Source organism: Lonchura striata, chromosome 10 (assembly GCF_046129695.1).
Source record: "Lonchura striata isolate bLonStr1 chromosome 10, bLonStr1.mat, whole genome shotgun sequence".
NCBI lineage: Eukaryota > Metazoa > Chordata > Aves > Passeriformes > Estrildidae > Lonchura > Lonchura striata.
The window spans coordinates 19,858,226-19,880,141 of NC_134612.1; the positions used below are offsets into that span (position 1 = coordinate 19,858,226).

General features: G+C 37.7%; 1 protein-coding gene across 6 annotated transcripts in view; it reads right to left on the minus strand.

The window, feature by feature from the left end:
• Positions 1 to 21,916, minus strand: part of LOC110477604 (uncharacterized) — a 271,546-nt gene that overhangs the window by 223,920 nt on the left and 25,710 nt on the right. For all 6 annotated transcript variants that reach the window (XR_002466610.3, XM_077785724.1, XM_077785722.1 and 3 more), the window contains exon 2: positions 21,198 to 21,262. Coding sequence is in view for 1 of the 6 variants with exons in the window: in XM_077785717.1 (XP_077641843.1) it covers positions 21,198 to 21,262 (65 nt within the window). In the remaining 5 variants the exon portion in view is untranslated. The remainder of the gene's footprint in view (positions 1 to 21,197; positions 21,263 to 21,916) is intronic.

Sequence of the window (21,916 nt, forward strand, 5' to 3'; positions counted from 1 at the left end):
AGGCCAAAAGAGTGAACAGAAATCCTCTGTGTGACGGATGTACAACAACACCTCAATTTTTACTAGAAGATAATTGCATAATATAAATGGATTTTTTCCAAGAAAAATATGTATGCAGAATCAAATGCTGAAGGAGCAGCATTTCTTAATTTCAAATTTAAACTTAAACAAATTTACAAGTTTGAATTACAAGTCTTCTAAGATTCATTTATTTTCTCTTCAAGTCCAAACAAAGAAGTTGTAGCCTGGAAGTTCCTTTGGAATGAGACTCAATCCTTTGAAACTCTGCCTGTGCAGCAGTCACTGCAGGCCCCTCCATCCCTGCTGAGGAATGCCAGGGACCAGCAGGATGCCAGGCTGTGCCCGGGGGCCACATGGGCATTCCTGCAGGAGAGCTGGGAGCCTTTCCCGGGGCACTCAAGGGGTTAAACCCGCTGCAATGTGCATTAAGCACATGTTCCAAGCCAGCAGGGTGCCAGTCTAAGATGTCCTCAAAGCCTAATTTGATAGATATTATGCCATATGCTGCTGCAAGTAGTTAGTAATAAAGAAAGTAAAATTTTTATGGATGAGCAAAACAGGAGCTCTTATGGATGGAGTGGTTTTAAATCAGGTGTATAATTTACGTACCGTCAGACCACATGTAGAGTGCATTACTCAATTGAACTTACAAGCAGATAGGAAGGCAGTTTCTTTTAATAAGCACTTCTTCAACTTATTGGCTCTACAATTACTTGCACCAATTACCAGCAGCTGCTGCCTGTTTGGTGTTTTATCTTAGACAAGGAGTTACATTAGTTTCTAATCAACAAACCATTCAAGGACTCTTTAAAAATATTTAAATTTAATTTCCCCATTTATTTTGAATTAACTGAAACACTGGATATTTTCATTGTAGTACTTTGGTTCTTCTTATGTTCTTCTCCAAACAGATTTACTGTTGTAACATTTAAATTTTTATAAAGCTGAGAATATACATTATAACACATTTGATTCAGGCATTTATATGCAGCATCAACATTAGCCTTATTGACAATATGTGGTAGTTAATATGTAGGTGATTTCTTGCCATAGAATTCATTATACTCCAAAACCTTTCTGACATGTTCAAGTCTTTTAGCATTCTTTATTTACCTGTCTGACTCAAAACTAAGAGAGCACTGGCTAATATAGCAACAGAAAAATTACCAGAAAAAGCAATTAGAAAAAAAAAAAATGAAGCCACTGTCATAAGAAGGATTTTTTTTCCCTTTATCTCTAGATTTTCAATATTATAGTTCTAGAAATTTCCAAGCAACTTAATGGCAACTTGAAAACCACCTTCCTGTAACAGAATAACTGGTATTTCTTTTGTAGTTTTTCTTCACAAATATCCAAGGGAGAAAGAAAGGAAAATAAATAATTTAAAACTGTAAGTAGCAGAAATAGCTGAAAACTAAAATGTACTGCAATATCAAGGAGTTTTTCAGAGAACTAATATCTGCTGGAAATGTGAGAGGCTGCAGGGTAGAGGTGCTGTGCAGGCACAAGAGCTTTCCTCACAGAAAACTCCTGGGAGACAACTGCCTTTCTAGGCAGAAAACTCTATTATAAAGAAAATAAGAATAAATAAATGAATAAATAAATGAACAAATAAACAAAACCCCTACAATGAGACCAACCAAACACAATCACCACATTTTGTATTTACATATTATTGGTTCCCAAACATCCTTTGAGTTTATTTTCCTAGGCATGGGGACATCCTTCACACTCACATGTGCCATATGCTGGGAACTCAACATCTGGCCAGATGTCATTGGGATAGGCACCATTAGTGCTCAATCCACTCCAGAGAGTGAATCAGCCACAACAGGAGAGAAATCCTGCAGCAGAAGCCAAATTTAGGGCAGTTACCACAATTACAGGTTTAGTACTCTAGAGAGAGAAGATGACAATTCAGTGAAGTCTCTCAAATCCATTTGAGAGGTACAAAATTATATAAGTCCAAACCCAGCAAAAATATTTCACTTTCCCATTCACACAGTTTTTTAGTCATACATTTTAACTGTTTGAAGGAAATGAGGAAAACCCCTCATTATTCTTAGTTTTCTGAAATCACCCATCAGCACATGCAACTCCTGAACTTTCTTAAAATAATAAAGCTAAACAGAGCATCCTGTTTCCTCTTATTATCTCTTGAAAAATAAATAATCAAAAATGCTAAGAAATCCAGAAAATTCATTGAATGGGGCCTCAGGATGAATGCTTCATATAATAAAGGAGTCCTCTGTAAATACCAGGACATTACAATTATTTGCAGAACCCAGGGCCAGAGGGGATTTCTAGTATACTGGCACCAAACACAGATGAACAATAATCACAGGATAAATTCGGTGGCAGTAAACCTTGGGAAGTTGTCTGACCCATTCCTTACACTCCCCTCAAAGCAAGGTCTACTTCAGACCTGGTCTTGAATTGAATTGCACTGAAAATGCCAACAGAAAATGGGGAAATTATTCTGCAAATTTAAAAAAAAACTAGAAAATTAATAGAGAGTGTCAGTTGAAAACAGGTAATGAATCAACCTTTCATGCCTCAGAAGTTACTATGTGTGTTCTTCCTTCTTGATCCTCTGCAAAGCATGACAAAAAAGCCCTGAAAGGATGGGGTAATTTTATGGGATTTTACAGAACATAGGTATGTAGTCAGACCTTCTTCACTCTTCCAAAAAAATCAGTATTTTCCGCAAGAGAGGAAGGTCCTGCCCTCTGTCCACCACAGATATACAATTTAGTTTCTCCATTATACTACCAGTGTATTAAAGCCACCCAAGATGATAAAACATTTTGCTATTGAAGTTTAGAAGCAAAGACATTCATATTTTTATTGCAAATTCCTTTAACTCCTGCAGTTAAATTACAAATTATCCATCTTTTAATGTCACTTCTCACAGCTGGGAAAAATCTAACCCTCTCAGGACCCAATCAGATATTCACACCAATTTGTGTAATTAACAGTAAGCTTAATATCTTGGTTAATTATGACTGCAAACACTTTCTTAAAATAAATCAAACTCACTAACTTACAGAAACAAAACAAAGAAACTGCACACCACTTAAAAATTTCTCACCTGGAGTTTTGAGAAGATTAATTTAAAAACTCTTAGTCATTTAGAAAAAAAAAAAAAAAAGAGACTTCATAAAACCTGAGTTTTGAATACCAGAAGGGTTTGCTCAAGTAATTTGCTTGTACCCCTTCAAGGTGCAAGTAAATAAATTTCCAGTTCACTATGTCCCCTAATTGTATGAGATCTTGTTCCAGATTTCCCATGGGTATTTCCTACTCCCACCCAAATGCACATGAGGGATTAAATAATGTTCTTGAAAAACACACAGGGTTCTCACCTGCTTCCTGAAAGAAAGGTGGTCCATCCCACCAGCAGAACTGAAGACTCCACATATATATTTGGCTACTCATAATTTACATTTTACCTGGTCTTCTGATAATATCCCGAGGAATGACATTTTTTAAGCACATACACAGAGTATCCTGCAAAACACACAGCAGGAATGGGGCTGCTGGTGTCTCTGGATGATACATGAGGGTGCTCAGAAAACTGTATGAAGACCTTACCCCCTTCCTTGTATCAAACCTATAGAATGCCAAGCACTCATGCACAATCCTCTAAGCACATTAGTCATCCTTGGGAAGATAGATATAGAGCACAACAAATTCCAGACATATCTATAATTGCACAAATTATTGTTGGATTCGAGTTATGATTGTAGAGAAGGTGGACATTCCCATCTCTCAATCATCTTAATCTGGATAGAGGCAAAGAAGTTGTATCTTTTAGCAATTCCCGTCCAGATAATGTCTAGAAAATAAAATCTAAAATCATTTGTTGTTTTAGTATTACTTAGCCACCTTAAAAAAGATGGATACGACAACACTAGTCACTCCTTCCATTATCCTAAAATTGGATATATCCACCATGACAAAAATAAAGCCTTACTTTCAGTTACTCACACAAAATTATCTGGTCTATGATATCTTTACTGGTCATCCAATAAGACAAATTTGACATCTTCTAAAACAGTAGAGTATCCCATTCAATTCTCAGCCCTGAAACTCAGGCTCCCAGAACTACAAGAGCTCCTCAGACAAACCCCTAAACTACCAGAAGACAACCAAAATCGGAGCCCTAAAAAAAGTCCTTCTATTTAGTACAGATGATAGTGTTGAGGCCATGAGAGAAAAGATTAATTCTTTTTGTGTTTCTCTACAGATTTGACTGAGGACTAAGATCAAGTCCACTGGATCTCATCAAGTAAATGTGCTCTGAAAGGAAACAAAGAATAAAAATATCCTTCTTGTTATGAATGGAAGGGGATACCCAGCTTTAAAGAAGTCTGATTATTTCTGTCTCATTCCTACAAGCTCTCTTCAAATGCACATCTCAAGTTCCCCAAGGCAAGTTAAAACCCAAACACACAAAACCCCTCACAGCTCTTCAGGACAGAAAATGTTTGTGCATGAACTTATTTTTTTTACAACAGCAGAAATGGAATGGTCATTTCTTCCATTGTTGTTTCTTCCCCAAATGGTACCTCTGCAGTCCATGTAACCACACCCAGCAGGGCTTCAGCTGCCCAAGCTGGGCACCACAGCATTCACTGCCACCAGCAAAGTTCCTCCCAGTTCCTCTCAGTGTCTGCAATAACCACCACCCAAATGTGGTAGCTACTTTGTGAATATTAAGAAATTAAATGAACCACAATTTACAGACTCCAGCACTTGGTCAAATTCAAGGTGATTCTTCTCACCACTGCCTTTTTTTTAAAAGCACACATCTGTGGTTCTTATTGTCAGGATTAATGAGCACTGCCTATAATGTGTTGTAAAGCAGGCATCATTACCACCTCCTACTCAGAGCCATTTTAATCACAATCTCAGTATTTGGGTAGCTCTGCTAATTAACAAACTACTATTACTGGAAAGATGGGATTTGCACATTATTTCAAGTAGGTTTTAACAATAACTTATTGTTTGAACAATAACTACTAAATTTGTTAGCAGTTTGTACTATTTTAAGAAGAAAAAAAATGACATGTTTCTTCAAAAGTCTAGAAACCAGGAAGATACATGATTTAATTAAAAGCTGCATTTATATAAAGTTGGTTTAGTTATTTTTTCTTTGCTTGTTTTCAAAATAAATATTTGGCCATCTCCACAGACTGTTTGCAATAATTGATTCTGGGTTAGAGCACCAGCATTTTTGACACTTCTTCTCCTCACCATCCAAGCTGTGGCTCATTTCAACTACTGCTGAAGACACAAAAGCAATGGTAAATTCTATTACCAGATCACATGTACATTGAACAACAAATCCAGAGACAGCCATGCAAAAAGGTTCAAACTCTTTATTTGAGCAGCCATCTAAAAAGCAGCAATTACAAGAAACCATAAGGCAGAGAGAGCCATAACCTTTTCTTACCCTCACAAGTAAAGTGATGTCATAATTTCATCAATGCTCAAAGACTCCCAGGTTCTCACAGTAGAAGAACAGGTTTGATTTCACCCACAAGTCATTCAAAACAATGAAGACACAGGGTTTAAGCTTTTATGCATTCAGGCTGTACAATGGGCTTTATCCAAGAGAACAGGAAGAAGGTAGCATTGAAAGGTACTTTCATAATGGCCTATTCCTTAATAACTTTACTATGTCAAAGGTGGTAGGGGTGAAAAGATGATTAATTTATCTTAAAGAAAATAGAAGACTCTAGTAGTATTTATTTGTTTATCCTACAAATTTGTATTGCAGGATAATTGTGGGATTATCTCAAGACAGGAATGCAATATATTCATATGTTACCATTGCATCATAGTATTGTTCCATACTGTTCTGGATAAGAAAAATATGGCCATCACACAACAGATTCAGACAGAATTTAATTTTTAAAAATCCCATGTTAGCCTCACATGTTGATTTCTCACCCCCTGCTGACTGCAGTTCCTGGAAGGCCAAGCAAGGCCCCTGAGCACAGTTCTAGTGCTGGCTGCTGGGAGCATCACTTCAAACCTGGACTACAAAAATCACAGCCAGCACTTTTATGGATTCCCTTCATCATCACCCTTCTAGTTTCATTGCTGATTCTCCAGGACTCAGATCTCTCAGTTTTCATCACAAAGCTGAGATTTCTCAGGCCCATCACCACATTTCCAGATGGCTTCAGGGCTAAGTCTGCTTCCAAAGATGAGTTTTTCCTGGTCAGAGTTACACAAAACTCCAGAATACACTAAACCCAGTATCAGATCACTTCTGTATATTCTCTTACCTAAAAGCAGGGTTCTTTGGACACAAAAGCTTTTGTGTTCTTCAAAGCAAAATAAATTGCCAAAAGAACAACGGAAATCTTTCCAAGGATTTCATTGCTAAAGTCATTATTCAAAACAGATGATGTTGCCAAATTTCCAGAACAGAATAACACTCCAGTCCCTGCCTTCCCCTCCTCCCCGAGCTACAGATATTCTTTACAAAACTGTTATTAATAATTGAAAGAATAAAAATTTAAGGAAGAAAGACAGAGAGGGCTGAAAATGTGGGTTTATAATGTGCCATAAGTTTCTAATGGGAAAGAACTAACAAAAAAGCAAGTCTTTAGGAAGCAGAAAAAACAAAATACACAGACATACAAAAGAAGGAACTCTTCCTCCCCATATAAATAGTACATGTATCCAAATTTTATCCATGTATCCAGACTTAGACCTGCATGCATTAAGAAAATCAGTCTCATTATGACATATGCAAATAAAATGTTACTGAGTCATAAAACTTACTAAAATAAAGTTAATCCAATTCATTCAGAACACAAGAAATGGTGCCTTTTTAGCTACAACTATATAACTATATATATAGTATATATATAGTATATATATAACTATATATATGAGCCCTATAAGTGCATTTGTTCTAAATTAAAACCTTTTTGTGTGTTTAATTTCTTTTACTTTGCAATATCATAAACCATCTAGTTATCAAAATCACCTTGTAGGAAACACATGAGCTTGAGAATTTAGCAATAAGGTTTTAATAAAAGTAGTGAGATACTATTCCATATAAAACTAAAAAAAAAGTAAATAAAAGTAATCTGGCTTTATGTCGTAATAGCTGTCATCATTCTAAATAAGGACTTGGTCCACCATCTAAGTGTCCTCTAGGAACTCCATAATCAGGATGGATAAATTCATATTCCATGCTGCATAGGAAAGACAGAAGTCAATGCACACAGAAGTATCAACTCCTTGAAAAACTGGAAAAATTGCTTTCACCTGTGCCATTCACACACCATCCTCTATAAATACACAGAAGTTCTGCATCTAAAAATATGTAAACCATGAACTACTATTTTTCTGTCCAACAAATAAAAGGGAGCTTTGGAGAGGTTTATTATACTCAGTAATGCTTGTTAACAGTTATTTAAAGCTGAATTCCCAGAGCAACTCTTAATTATTCAGTATGCACTGGCTAGTGTCATAAGAGTGGCAAGATCAATATTTGTTGCATAAACAGTAAAGGAAAACAGATTCAACAATTTCCTATCAATAACAAATGAGTTCATAATTTGATAAACTCATCCTGAACACGAAAAAGCAGATATGCTTAATATTGATATACATTCAACTCTGCTATTTTTCTTTAGAGGGCCCCTGAGTATGAGAAACGTCTTATTGGAAGGGTCAATACCAATTCCTGAGGTGAGGTACTACAGGAGACATAAATTAGCTTTTCTTCTTGCAGGCAGATGAAACCTTGCAAAGTCACACGCACTCAAAACTCCCTCCTTAAGCTTCTCCCTGAATCCAGGCTCCTCTCCCCATTGAAAAGAATGACCATTCTACTTTTTTGTCTGCATCAGCAAACTAAATTACTTCCTCCCACTTCAAAACCACAGAAATATCAGAATCCTCAAACTTTTTATGCTCATGCTTAGCTTTTAAAGCCTGGATAACAGGCAGCAGAGACCAAAGCAGATTATGAATATTGCAGCTATTCCCTGGCTGCCCTATCACTTTGCTGCAGCATCTCCACTGGAGCGCCCAGGGCAAGCAGCACGCAGGGAACAGTTCAGCAGAGCACAGAGTGGGTGCTGCCAGCAGGAGCTGGAATTTTGCTCTAAGTTTGCTCTAACTAAGTTTGCTCTAACTAAGTTTGCTCTAACTAACTAACTTTGCTGGAACTTGGCTGGAAAAGCGAAATTTCACCGCCCGCCCCAAGGCCCGGCTCCGTTAATGTTACATTTGCCAACAGCGCCACCTGGTGGCAGCGCGGCCGCTCCTCCCGCCGAGGGAAATCCCCCGGGACAAAGCGCGGACAGAGAATTTCTCTCTGATTTTTGACCCCTCGGAGTATTTGTGGCATGCACACACAGCCTCTGCGAACTGCAGCACCGGGCCTGCAAAGCTCTCGTGGTTCTTTACTCGCGCTCCAAGTTGTCCAAAAGGAAACGTTTCACGCAGAAAGTTGGGACGTGAGCTCGGTGCAAAATTTCTGCAATGGCACGTAATTATTTTGCTCAACTAAACTCGTGTAAAAAGCAGTCATCCACGGTAATAAAAAGGTAATTATTCTGGTTTCTAGGGGTTGGAGATAATTGCGTAAATATTGTTGCAGTTTTTAAAACAAAATACGTAGTATCAAGAATACTCCTTTTACACTAGTATTTATTCACTAAAGTAGTTAAGGTGTATTATCTTCTTTTCATACTGTTTTTAACACACAGAGTTCCATGCCATGTATGGATCTTATGCAAATGCTCTTTGATTTCAAATGAGACTTTGCATACTAAGGAGTCTATTTTCCCATCAATGCAGAAGAGATTTACGCACATAAGTCCCATTACCATTAATGGGACTCACCCACATAAATCCCCTGCACATTGATAGACCCTTAGGATTTACATTGAAATGGGTCCTTTAGAGCCATTACAATGTCAACCTTTTGCCAGGATTTTGAGTATTAACAATACTAAGCAATACGTGGCAATCTTAATGTGTAAAATCCCAGCAAAAGGCACAACACAGAATGATATGAACAGAGCAAAAAATTCTCACTCTTATGCTATTTAAAGAGGATCTCTAATTATTCTTTACCTGTCCATATTCCTATTGGTTGTTTTCCATCATTACTTTCCTTATTAAAAATCCTACTTCCTATTTTCCATGACTATCCTCTTTCCCAAACAAGCACTGCTCAAAATCTTCTCTAAAGCATCAGGGGAACAATATGTTTCTATTTTTCAGCTGAACAATTTTCCTCCCATTAACTTTTCTTTTAGCTTGTTGCAAAATCTTGGCTTCCCTTTTTTTTTAACTGGTAAACCTACATTATAAATGCAGTAGTATAAACCCAATGGCTTAAGTGCAGCAAGCAAGATAAGACCAAAACAGCATAGTAGCAGTACTGTATTTGTTTCCATGCAGGTAAGAATAATTCTCCAAATACACCACAGTATCAATCTGTCCCTCAAGGCTATAGCAAGAAAATCAAGGTCACCTACATTCCCACATGTTGTTAAAAACAACCACATATCAGCAAACTAAACTCGGATGCCACCAAAAAAAGCAACATTTATCACCTACACTCTCAGAAATACTTGAAACAGCTCTATTTTCCATACACACAAAGGCAGTTCAACTCTTAATTTGGTGCCTAACTTTCCACAGATTCACATGAGTGCTGTGGTGCTTAAAGAGAAATTAGAAACTAAAATATTTCTACAGAACTTTATCTACCAGTAACTTCGTTGCTGAGAAATTTGCATAATGACAAGCTCACATGGCTGTTTGCCCTCCCTTTATTGCCACTGTGACATGATCAAGAAGCAGAAGCAGGAAGATATATTTGATGAACAAGAATATTTATTTTACTTGGAAAAAAATAATCTTAGGCATGATTCTTTGTTTTGTCTTAAAATTACATATAAAAATATGTTTGTGGTGTTGGATTGCACTGATAATATTTTACCATTCAGCAGGCACTAAAGCACTGAATTGCTACGTGACAGCAGGACAGCTACATCATAAACAGGAGCACCAAGTCACTTCAGTCCTGAAAGTCTTTCCCCTCAGTACCAAACAGACACTCCTAAATTATGCAAAACTTAACATCTTGGCAACAGGCTGCCACTGTTGAAAATGTACAATCCCATCATAAGATGAAAATGGTGATGCAAACTAACTATTTTATATTAATAAAGCAAACAATTCTCATTTTACAGGCAGGGATGAGGTCAAGAGCCACGCTTGGGTGACCAGCAGCAGCTCCAGCACCCGGCTGCTCCCTGGCTCTTATGGATACATCACTGCTGCAAAGCAATCAGCATTCAAAAGGCTCCTGCCACTGTTTCCTAAAGAAAATTGTTTTACACTGTAGGTTTAGGATCTGCCTTCAACATAATACAAAAAATGCAAGTAAAAAAATAAATAAATAGAAGGAGCGAGAGAGCGCACGCGAAACAGCGGCTGAGTAACCATGGTGATTCCTGAGCTCACACACAGGACAGAGAACCTGCATTGTGTGTGACCTTTTCCTACTCCACACATGAAGTAAGACTCCACTGGCTCCAGCAGCAGGACTAGGATGTGTCATGATTCCTACAGGATCAGGCTCTTAGGAGCAGATTTCCAAAGTTAATTATATTTTTTAGGAAAATTACATTTAAGCAGGCATATATCTTTGTGAATTTGAGTCTCAGTGAAGAAAACCAAACAACAGTAAAACAAAAAAGAAAACCACATCACAAACAGGTGCTATGGTCCAGATGCACAAAAGAACCAAACCTCTGACAGGGTTTATATGTAATTTAAAAAGCCATACAACTAAAGCCTGAAGAATTGCCAGCATGTTTTCCTCAAGCTTGGCAAATCATCCCTTATTTCTCACAAACTAAATCATGCCAGAACTTTCTTTATTCTTCAGCAGGCCTAATTAGGCTCCTGCCGAAATAACTCTGTGGTTAAATCTCCATGTTTGTCCGTGGCATGTTCAGAGTGACTAACACACCTACAGGTCAGTCTCTGTACTTCGTGGCAGAGCTCAAGACACCCTCTTCCCCTTTCATTTTAAGAGAAAACACAAGATGGTGCTAGAGGTGATAATGCTCCTTTTAATGCTGAATTTCCCCCAGTAGAACCCTGCCCAGATTTTGTAAAAGTAGTCATCATTTATTAGAAGAGTTCTACACTCTCATACCCCAGAGGAAGGGGGTCTATAATCACCTGGTAATGTGCTAGTCGGAAGTACCACCCATTTAAATTTAAATTGCTCTATTTTGCAGATGTATCATGATTCAGCAAATGGGAAATGTTCTCATGGAAAGGTAAAGCCCTAGTATGGGAGGGGCAGATCAGGTTCTGAAACCTCAGATGAGAGTTTACCTGCTGGCTGAATGCAACAGGAACAGGACAGCTCAGAACTGACTCCCAGCACTTGACCCAGTTGTTCTATATCATAGCTCAATGAGCCCACCAATTAAAAAAAACCTCAATTAAAACAAAAATGCAAGTTATAATGGTTTATTCTTGCTTTTTCCAAGCAGCTCTGCTTGTGTAAGAAAAATCACATCATTGACACTCTCCAATAGTCCTGATTCAACAGAGCTTTACACAAGCTCCTAACAGACATTTACTTGCAGACTACTCAGGGCATGGTGTTCAGAAACCCATTGTAAATCTTAAATTCATTAATGTCTGCACATCTTCCTGGCCAGAAACGGGCCAGTTTTTCCCTTTCCCAATTACCCACCTTCACCCAGCCCTTGGAACAATCTAACTTTTCCCATAGCTGCACTGGGATGAAAACTGCAGTCTCAGTCCTCAAGCCCTTTCCTCCTCTTGATACTGAAGAGGAGAGGGGGAGAGGGAAGACAAAGGCCAGGGACCAGCTCAGAGCTGAAGAACAGGGCAGCCATCCTGAGCTATCAGGTTTCTGCTCTCTTCTTGCTTTGCAAACGGGTTCAGCTCCTGCTTCCTTAGGGGAAGTACAAACTCTTGCCAGCAGGCCAGAAGAGCTGCTGCATTCAAGGAAAAAGTAGCCAAAAGTACTCCTTTGGCTCATTAAAGGGTGCATCACTCCCCTTGGAGTCTGACATCTCCAAGCTCTGTTCAAAGCAGATTAATGAGAAGAATTTGAGAGTTAACAGAACAGGTGCCAGTGGCTGAAATGCCATTGCTCAGGTTCAATTGTTACCACTCTTGATAGGATCTCCTGTAGTCAGCTGCTTCTACGGCCAATTTCATCTGTCTCTAATGATGGTGTAACAGCAGCAATGGACTGCTGGTTTGTTTTTTGTATTTTTGTCACAAAACAACCTTGCTGTGATGACACAGTGACTATATTTAGTTCCTGTTCTGTACTAAAGTATAATGCTCAGCTAGAAGTTTTTATCCTCTGTCATTGTGTAATCTATATATAAAACTTAAAATACAGTTTCTTGCCAAAAGGCAGGAGGTGGTGATATTTCTGTAGCTATAGATAGTAGTTACCATGTACTCAGAATTACACTTGCATTTTAAAAAATGACACACATTACTGTTGCACAGTGAACTTCTATGATTTACATGTCATCTTCTTAATTTTACTAGTCAAAATACATTTTTGCTTTTGCTCCTCAACAAAAAAAATGTATATTACTAATGCTAAGGTTGTGATGTGAAGTGACAGAAGCCAGGAAAATTCAAAGTTACATCTGACACTCTATCCTTTACTCACAAGGCTGGGTTAAGACAAGACAATGGCTGTCTACACTTCCAAGTTCCCAGTCTTTGTTAAATATATATCATAACCTTCACATTCATTTAAAAAGTGTCTCTTCTTCTTTCCTTAAAAAAAGGGGTTTTAAAAGTGGTTTTGTTCCTTGATACAATTTATAAAACATTGAAGAAAAGGAAGAACAAGAAATAAATATTGCTTTAAAATTCAGATATTTTATATATAATTTTAGATGCATATTGCACCACCTTAATGATATACCAGGTGTAATTCTGCACTGCAGAAAATCCAGGTGTCATGTTTCTTCCCAGTTATTTATGTTTTTGTGACATACAACAAAGCGATTTACCAGCCCCAAGTGGAACAGCCAGCAAAGACTTTCCAGAGTCTCACAGGGAGCCTGAGATGGGCTCTCCATGGAAGAGAGAGGAAGGCTGGATCAGAATTTAGTGCTGGGACAACTGAGCTGAATTCACCCCTCTCTCAGATGTTTTGGGATACATTAAGAAAAATCCCCTGCTTTCCACATCCAAGGGCCCCACAATAAAGTGGGAAGGTGGGACACAGCAAGTACAGGCACAGACAGTGAGGTGCCCAGGTGAGACAGGGTGGGGAACCAGGTAGGAACAAACACATCCAGAATAAAGCGCCTGGCTGTGGAAAAGTACTGTTCAGTTTTATATTCTGCTGTAGCTAAAATCTTGATCATTTATACAACACTACTATCCATAGGTTTTAAATATTTGTGCAATTATCATCAAAATACTACCTCTATGAGACCAGATATAAGTGGAGAACAGACAAAAGAAGTGAGTTGCCCATGACCATTAAAATTTCTGTGGCAGAACGAAAGAAATTGAGGCAATTTCTGCCTCTTTTGGCCTTCTCACATGAGGACTGCAGCTGCTAAGCATGTAAAAACTGAAAGAATACAGGAATTTCATTAAGTTCTTTGATTATATTACAAATTTGATCAAAAAGATTGCAGGAATAACCTAATGAAATTGCAAGCACGCACACAGGGAGCTGATGGAATCAAAGTTTCCTAACACTGTAATCTTTCCTTTTACAAGTAATGCTGTACCCACAGCAAGTATTTGCTATCTCAGTTATTATGTCAGTATAAAACACATAACAGACCTTAAGTTTGGAATCCATCAATGTATTTTACTGCATTAATATCTCCCAACACAATATCCCTTTAAAATTACTATGTCTAGCTCTTTATTTTAATGGTATGATGTGACAGATCTTAAGGAATCTGTTCCAACCCAGTAACTCCTACTTTCACTCCCACCCAAACATTCAATCTGTGCATTACAGCTACTTTTCATTTTAGAACTCCTCTCTTTCATTTATCTGTAATAGGCTGAATTTACACGGCAAGTTCCTGAAAGTAAGCAAAAAAAGATGTTGTGTATTCTGTTCTAAATCAAATTGATTTTAACTTGACTCTCTGCTGTTAATCCATTCAGAGTTTACACTGACTCAACAATTTCCTATATCTGCTTTTGCATGCTACCAATCTCCCCATACATTCTCTTGCATATGGAGACTGTGCTTTTTCTATACACAGAGACAAATATACTTGACTGGAGAAAACACTCAAAAGGACTTTTCTGTTGCAACATTTTTAAGCTGAAATTATTGAAGAAATTTATAAAAAACAAAAATGACACCTCAGCCCCTCGCCATGTGCATTTAACACAGGAAATCCAGATTACAGTTTCTGTTGCTTATTTTAATTTTTCCCTTCTTCAAACGCCACAACACGTACAAGACATTATTTAGTCTGCATGCTGTTCTACAAAATAGCTTCCAAATTTCCCTTTTCTGCTTCTGACTTGGACTGAAAGCAGCATGCATCAGAAAATTCACACCTACCTGGCCTGATGGACACCAGAGAGGCTGCCCTGCAAAGCTTCCACAAGAAAAGCCTCAGAGGTGCTCAGGCAGAGGAAGCAGGAGACATCAGAGCACAAGAGCTGGTAGAACAGAGATCTCCCAAGGATTTGCTTCCTTAAACTATAACTGGGCATTTTTTGCACAAGGACAGGGTTTATGCTCTCTGAATGCATAAGTCAATGAAATTCAACCACCTCCAGGTTTCTGACTCAGGAGGCACCACCACACTCTGTCAGGTCTATCAACAGTGCAATCAAGATGGAATGCAGTCTAATATTCTTAGTCCATTCCTTTTTATTTTTGAAACAAAGAATGATGAGAATGCTCATCACACATCTTGTGAACCACAGAATGGGCAACAACAATCACTTCTCACAGCAAACAAACATCCCTGAAGTGAGCAAATAAAGTCTTGAAAGTGGACAAATATTTCCCAAGCTCTTCACACAGCTACACCACCTCCCCTTAGATTCAGAAGTATTTTACTGGCAGCACAAGATTAAGTTCACAGATCTTCAAGGTTAAGTAAGGAAATAGTGCCATGTTATTATTAGCACATTTTCACAACACTCAAGACTTGCATTAGCCTCATAAAAAGTATTTAATTTGTTATTGCCCATGAATCTATCATGCCTTAATCTCCTAAACTTAAATAGAACCTAAGATTGCCAGTCAGACATTATTATCCTGGTACAATTACTTCTATGCACATGCACAAGGCTAATATAAAAATACTGGTCTGCTTTCACAGATAAAAGACACAGAAACACCTAGAATCTCCAGTCAAGAACTGGGTCTGTTACTGAGTATATAAACAGACACCAAAGCCACCAGTCAGTGACCTAGAAAGCTCTCAGAGTTACACAGCAGTAAAGAAAGACAAGACAGTGTAGGAAAGAGATATATATAAAAAAAGAAAAAGTTAAAAAAACCCTAAAAGACATATTCTTGGTACATCATAATATTCTTCCATTTAAAATAAAAAGAACATGGAACATCCCTATAAACCTCTTGTCTAGAACTTTGATTATTTCAATCAAATTCTCCCCAGATATTTACAGTATATTGCAAACAGGAATCTAAGATGCAGTTGCATACATAAAATGTATTATGTGCATAAAAAGCAAGATGAACATGACATGTTTTGATCTCAAAATTAGTTGCAGGGGTTTTGTCCACGACACAGAAACAGGGAAAGGACTTCACCCAACCAGTCTGTGCTTGCCCTTTAACAGACAGTATTTTTCTCAGGCTCAAAAGATATCTTTTCTTTGTCTAGTGGAAACTGATTGTAGCATTAGTGAAATTCAGCCACAGCTATCCCTCCCCATGCATTAAGACAGCAATTTAGCACCAGGTGCACTCTGTTTCAAACAGAGGGGCTCCACTGTCTCATGCACTGTTAAGGAGTTGGATTAAGAGGCTACTGGAGCTCCAGGAAGATGCTGCCACTGCAGCAGGACTTTCCCTGCTGCCTCTCTAAGCCTCTGGCTCCTGTTACACAGTGCCAAGGAACAACAGCTACACCACAAAAAAACTCCTGCCATTTGTACCAGAAACAGATATTGCAATCTGCTGCAGACTGTCCTTGTGACATGGATGTGATAAAGCAACAGTATTTGGGATCTTTCTGCATGTAATTCACTACCAACCAAAATTAACTGCAGCTGAACTCAGGATAATTGATTTAAACCACTTTCTTTCCAAACAGGAAGAGCAAGCATGTGAAATGTTTTTTTCATAATTCTTCAGGTTGAGTGGGAAGATGTGATGGGCAAAGGTGCTCATAATGTGGGATGGGCAAGGTGCCATTGTGGCTTTTCTGCACATTGTCTGGATACTTAGGTATCCCTGTGAGCAGGATACTCACTGGAAGAATGAAGAATGGGTTATATCCAATAAAACACAGTGCCCTGGATGGCTATTCTAAATACCCCACCTTTTACAGACTGGCTGCAGCAAAACTATTTTGCCCAGAGTTATGTGTCCAAGTCAGAATCACCAATACCATCTTCAGGGCCACAAGCACTTGATCCTGAAATGGACGTGGCTCAGCATTTACAAAATGAGTGCAATCCTCCACTCCCTGAACCAGCTAGAAGGGATCACAGTGGACACCTCTGAGGTGAAAAGCAGGCTAGCAGTGTGAAAATCTTGAAGCAAACAGTACTTTTACATCTAAACCCTTTTTCAGAGGGTGGTTACAACACACCTTCCTTCTACAGCTCTGCTCTTATCTTCCAGCTTTCCAAGTCCAAGAAAATTATAAGTACAGAAAAATTCCATGTTGCTGCTGGTATGCCCTTAAAAATGGAGCCCCTGAAGAAGTTGAAGCCACAAATATTTATCTGTGTCTCTCCCAGGTCTGCTATATTAACCAGGAAAATAAAAAGACTAGAACCGCTAGTACCATTGTGCCACATATTTTATGACATTTGAAACAGCTAAATAGCAAATGATCAGTTTTAAAAGGTCTCTATGCAGCACAACTACAAGAATAACATAAACCTTTTTTCTCCCCCAGCTGGCAGGGAAGGGAAGAAAATATATTAAACCAGGCATTGCTGATAGGGGCAATGGCCACATTACTGCACTTACTCTCTACAACAAATTCCAGCACTCTGACCCTCAGTGATTTTGCTCCAAAGGATAAAACTGGCAGAGAGTATTTTAAAGCAGTTATCCAAACCTCACTACTCTACAGGATGGCACCATATTCTACAAGATGTTTGCAAATAAAAAGATAGTTTTCAACAGACTAGTCTGATGAAAACTTTATCTCTAGTCTTGTACATTCTTAGTCTGGGTGGATTAAAATGGGTTATATAAAATAATTTATTGGACTGTTTTGTAGAGAGAAATACTCCAAGAACACCTCTTTCTGTATCACCCTTCATATAACATGAAATATTTGCTACCCACAATCAGACCAAATGACTACAGGGAATGTCCTTCTAAGTGCTCAAAGTAACATCAAGAATTTTGAGGTAATTTGCAGGTGCTCCATAAAACCACAAGGAATAAGGTGTTAAAAACCCCCACCAAAAAAATCACACAAAACCCTCCTAAAATATACTTCATCACACAGTTCATGCCGAACAGCAAATCTTGTTTTCATTACAGACCTGACTACACCAAACTCACAATGTATTGGAAATTCCATGAGTAAAACAGAACTAAGTGACCACAATAGCATTTTTACTTAAATGCATTGATCCTGCTGTCCCACCCCTAAATTACCATCAGAAGTTTGTAAGCATCCTGAGATATTTAGGGATGGACTTCATGGACTAAAAGGGAACACTCTTACTTTACTTTTCATGTTGCTTTACTTTTCAGAGATCAGCAATGCCACAATCCCCCAAGCTGGATCACCAAGCATTGCCAGCAGAAGAACAGAACCAGGATTGTCCAGCAGCACTGCAGCCAGACCCTGGTTTGCTCATCAGTGCCTGAAGGGGAGGGAAATCTCACTTCAGTGCTTCAGACAAAAAGCTTGTTTTTATTTTAGGTTCACCACACTGTGTTGTAACAACAGTGAGGGAAAACCAACTTTAAAAACTTGCTGTTTTTAGGTTAATGTGAATACACACATTGATTTATACTAAATGCAGCACTCAACCCCAGGACAGTCAATCTAAAAGGTGGTCAGGACCCTGAGGAGAAGACCTGGGCACAGGGACATGGAAGGGTTAATGCCCTTTCCTTACCCCAACAACATCCACCACTCTTAGAACTTCTCTTATCTCTTCTTTAACACTCTATACTCATTCCAATCCCACATATTTCTGTAGCCTTTTTTCCTTTATCTCTTCAAGGGACTCCTCTAGATGTGACACTGCCTAAATCTGCATTTCCTTATAATCTTTATGAGAATACAGCTCTCATAAGCTGCTATGTATATTCACTAAGGCTAAGTTCACTTTTAATGTTCAGTGACAAAAATTCATCTGGAAAGAAAAGTGTTCCTTGCAGGCAATGCAGAACCTTAGCGGGCACGTGAGACCCAGGACTACTGTCCTTTGTTCCCACCTCTCACTGTTTAGGATGATAAAAAAATGCCATTGAAAATATTTTCCAATCCCCATCCAACTCAGCCTCATTAAACATCCAAACCATCTGATTAAACATCTTAGGGCAGTAGAATTATTGATTGTTTTCAACAGTCACCTCAACAGACACAGCAGCTCACCCATGGTACTGCTAACCTGTCACAGTGTACATTTCCTTGTTCAGTTTATGCTGCACTGGATTATGTTCTCTAACAGAGGAAGTACTTGTTAACTCATTAAATAACTTCAGTCCCCCATTTTATTGTGTCATTAATGTAAGCTCCTCTCAAGGATTCAAATCAAAGACTATAAAAATTATGCATATCAATTAAGTATACATTCTCAAAAATGAAGCATTTGTTTGTTGCTATGAGCTTTTCCTGCAATAAAGCCTTCCCAACAGATGATTAAAATTATCAAGACATTTATTTTAAAAAATTACTGCAAGCAATTTATTATGCTAATTCCTCATACTCTAATGCAAAATGTGTTTGAGCTTGAAAAGTTCAAACATAAAACTCGGCATCTCAAAATCAAGCACAGCTGAAGATTCTCCTGTAAAATCCAACCCACATATAAGAGCCTTACAGTGGTTTACAAACATTCAGCCACAAATGCAGTGCTGCTACTGAGTGCAACTCCCTGTAGGGAAAAGTTTAGAGAGTATCCACAAATATACATAAATAACAGGGGGCAAAGTCAGAGCTCTATTCAGCCCTCTCTTCAAGCCATTTGTACTGCTTACAGAGCTCATGAGAGGGAAAAGATTACATCAAGAAAAATCTATATTCTCTATGTCCCATATAACTCTGAATACTTATATTTTGACAGGTCACAAAACTTCTTGAGCAGGCTGGTGCTGCATTGTGGTAAGAACACAAGCCTTGATATACAGATAAGACCATGAGGGACCTTATCTTGCTTTGTAATTGCTTCATTTGTTAAATAATCAATTAAAACCCAACAGGTTTGACAAAGTCTTTGATGAAGATTATGTCTTAAAAGTTTAAGAGGGTATTAAAGGAGAAAGAACAGAAAACTAAACAAAGACTAATTATGATTTTTAAACGGGGGAGGGAAGGAGAAAATTATTTACCAAGAGAAGTGCCCTATGACATTGGAATGCCAGCCTGGGAAAACAGAGATTCTTAAATTGTCTAAATGACATGATCCAAACAAAATCAATCACTTCTGTCTTTGTTCCCCCACTCAGCTTTAGGAAAGTTTCCCATTAAGGCATTTATTTATCCTGCACTTCCCGGGGTAGAAAGTCTGATAGTCTGCTAAAAATATCACAGAGCAGAATCATTAAAAATTCACCAATTTCTTAATCAATAATAAATACATGAAAAAAATGGTAGATAATTACAAAATATACAGCAGTGACAGCTCCAGAAAAAGTTTTTTGGAGTTTTTCCATGTTTGCTGTTTTATAAGTCAGTCATTAGGAGGCAGCAAATGGCTCAAAACCATGTGAGAAAACAATTCATGAAGGAAATTGAAAGTGAATAGGACAGTAAGAACTAGAAGTGGGAAATTAATTCAGCCACAAAAGTAGCTTTTTGACATTTTCCACTTTAATCAGATGTCAGGGTATGTAGAAGAAAATACTCTAAGATATTTGTTAAATAATTTGGCATCTAATTAATGGAAGCCACACTCAAACTTTAAAACGTTGACTTGGGATTTTTGGTAATGTTAAAAAGCAAAAGACTTATCCCAGCCTGTTTCCTATACTCTGCTTTTTAAGGGATATCACAACATTGTCCACACACGTGAATAAGGAACACAGAATAAATGTCTCATCTCATTTCATCTAAAATAGTTTATAACAGAAAATTCAGAGTTCTACATCATTTACAAGCTTTGCCTTTCAAAGAAACGATCTAAAAGCCCCTGTGATTTTACCAGTGCTTCATCAACAACAATAATCAGATTTAAATCAGTAACAATCATACCTTTCTCTTCCTATCATAATACAGCACAAGTCAAGGTATAAATAACATGAGACTCTTTCTTAAAAATGAAAATTAACACCAAAATTTCTACTATGAGTGCCAACATTTCTGTAAATTGCCAGTCATATTTTATATTGTGCAGCCAGGAAGCTGTTTTTAAATGCATTAATATCTTGAATCAAAACAGAATTGGAAAGGGAGAAACATTTTGCATTCTAAGCAAGCCTTTAAATAAGAAAAGATTAAAATGTGGGCTAGGCTTGCTCACATTATTGCATACAACATGCAAATTAATGTTTATTTCTCAAGCTGTTTTATCTTCAGCACAGGACAATGCACTTATCTCTAGCTCACTAAACAGTTATAGTAAGTAACAGAGATGATAAGCATTAAACCACATCAATATTTCTCATTAATAGATTTATACAGCTGTATAAAATCCTTAAAATACTGAATTTGCAATTAATCATTCTCAGCTTTTTCATATCAATCATAAAATACAAATAATAAAAAAATGCATAAACTTACTATTTGTTACGTGCTCACACTGTCCTGTGGTCTGAGTCAGTGGGAAATAATTACCCCTAGGAAATCTGGTAAGCAGAGAAACAATAAAAATAAACATTAGCATGCCAAAAAGAATAAATTCAGCTTTCCTGCAAGTATTTTTCCTCATAATACTTCACAGGCATGGTTAAAAAAAAAAAAAAAAAAAGGAAAAAGAACCACAAAAAGCAAAGTTGAAAAAATATATATACACATTTAAAACATAGTCCAGCAGTGTTCAAGGATCCTTGCCTCTCAAACTTTAAAGCAGCACAGACAAATGTTGAGATGCCTATAATAGAACAAAAATCCAAGTTCTCAATCACTAGTTACGCAGTATGTGTCAGTAAGGAAGACAATTTCCAAAATAATGATTAATGTATTATCCAGATTTTTTCCTCTCTCTCTTTTCCCCTTCCCATTCAGGTTTTTCTTCTTATAAAATGCACATAGGTTTTTTCTTCCCTGTACCCTGACTCAGGCCTGGCTTTGAAATGCATTTCAATCTCTCAACACAGACTGCTTTCACTGCATTTAGAGTCCCACCAAGGCCCAGCTTTAAAAGCTACTGATTCTTTTTTTCTTTAGCCTTCCTCACAAAGGAAGGGTATTTTGTAAATTACCAGCTCGTTCAGATCAACAAAAGGTACTTTCATAGAAAGCCCCATTTGATTTTGCTCAAATTTGATTACAAGGATGGA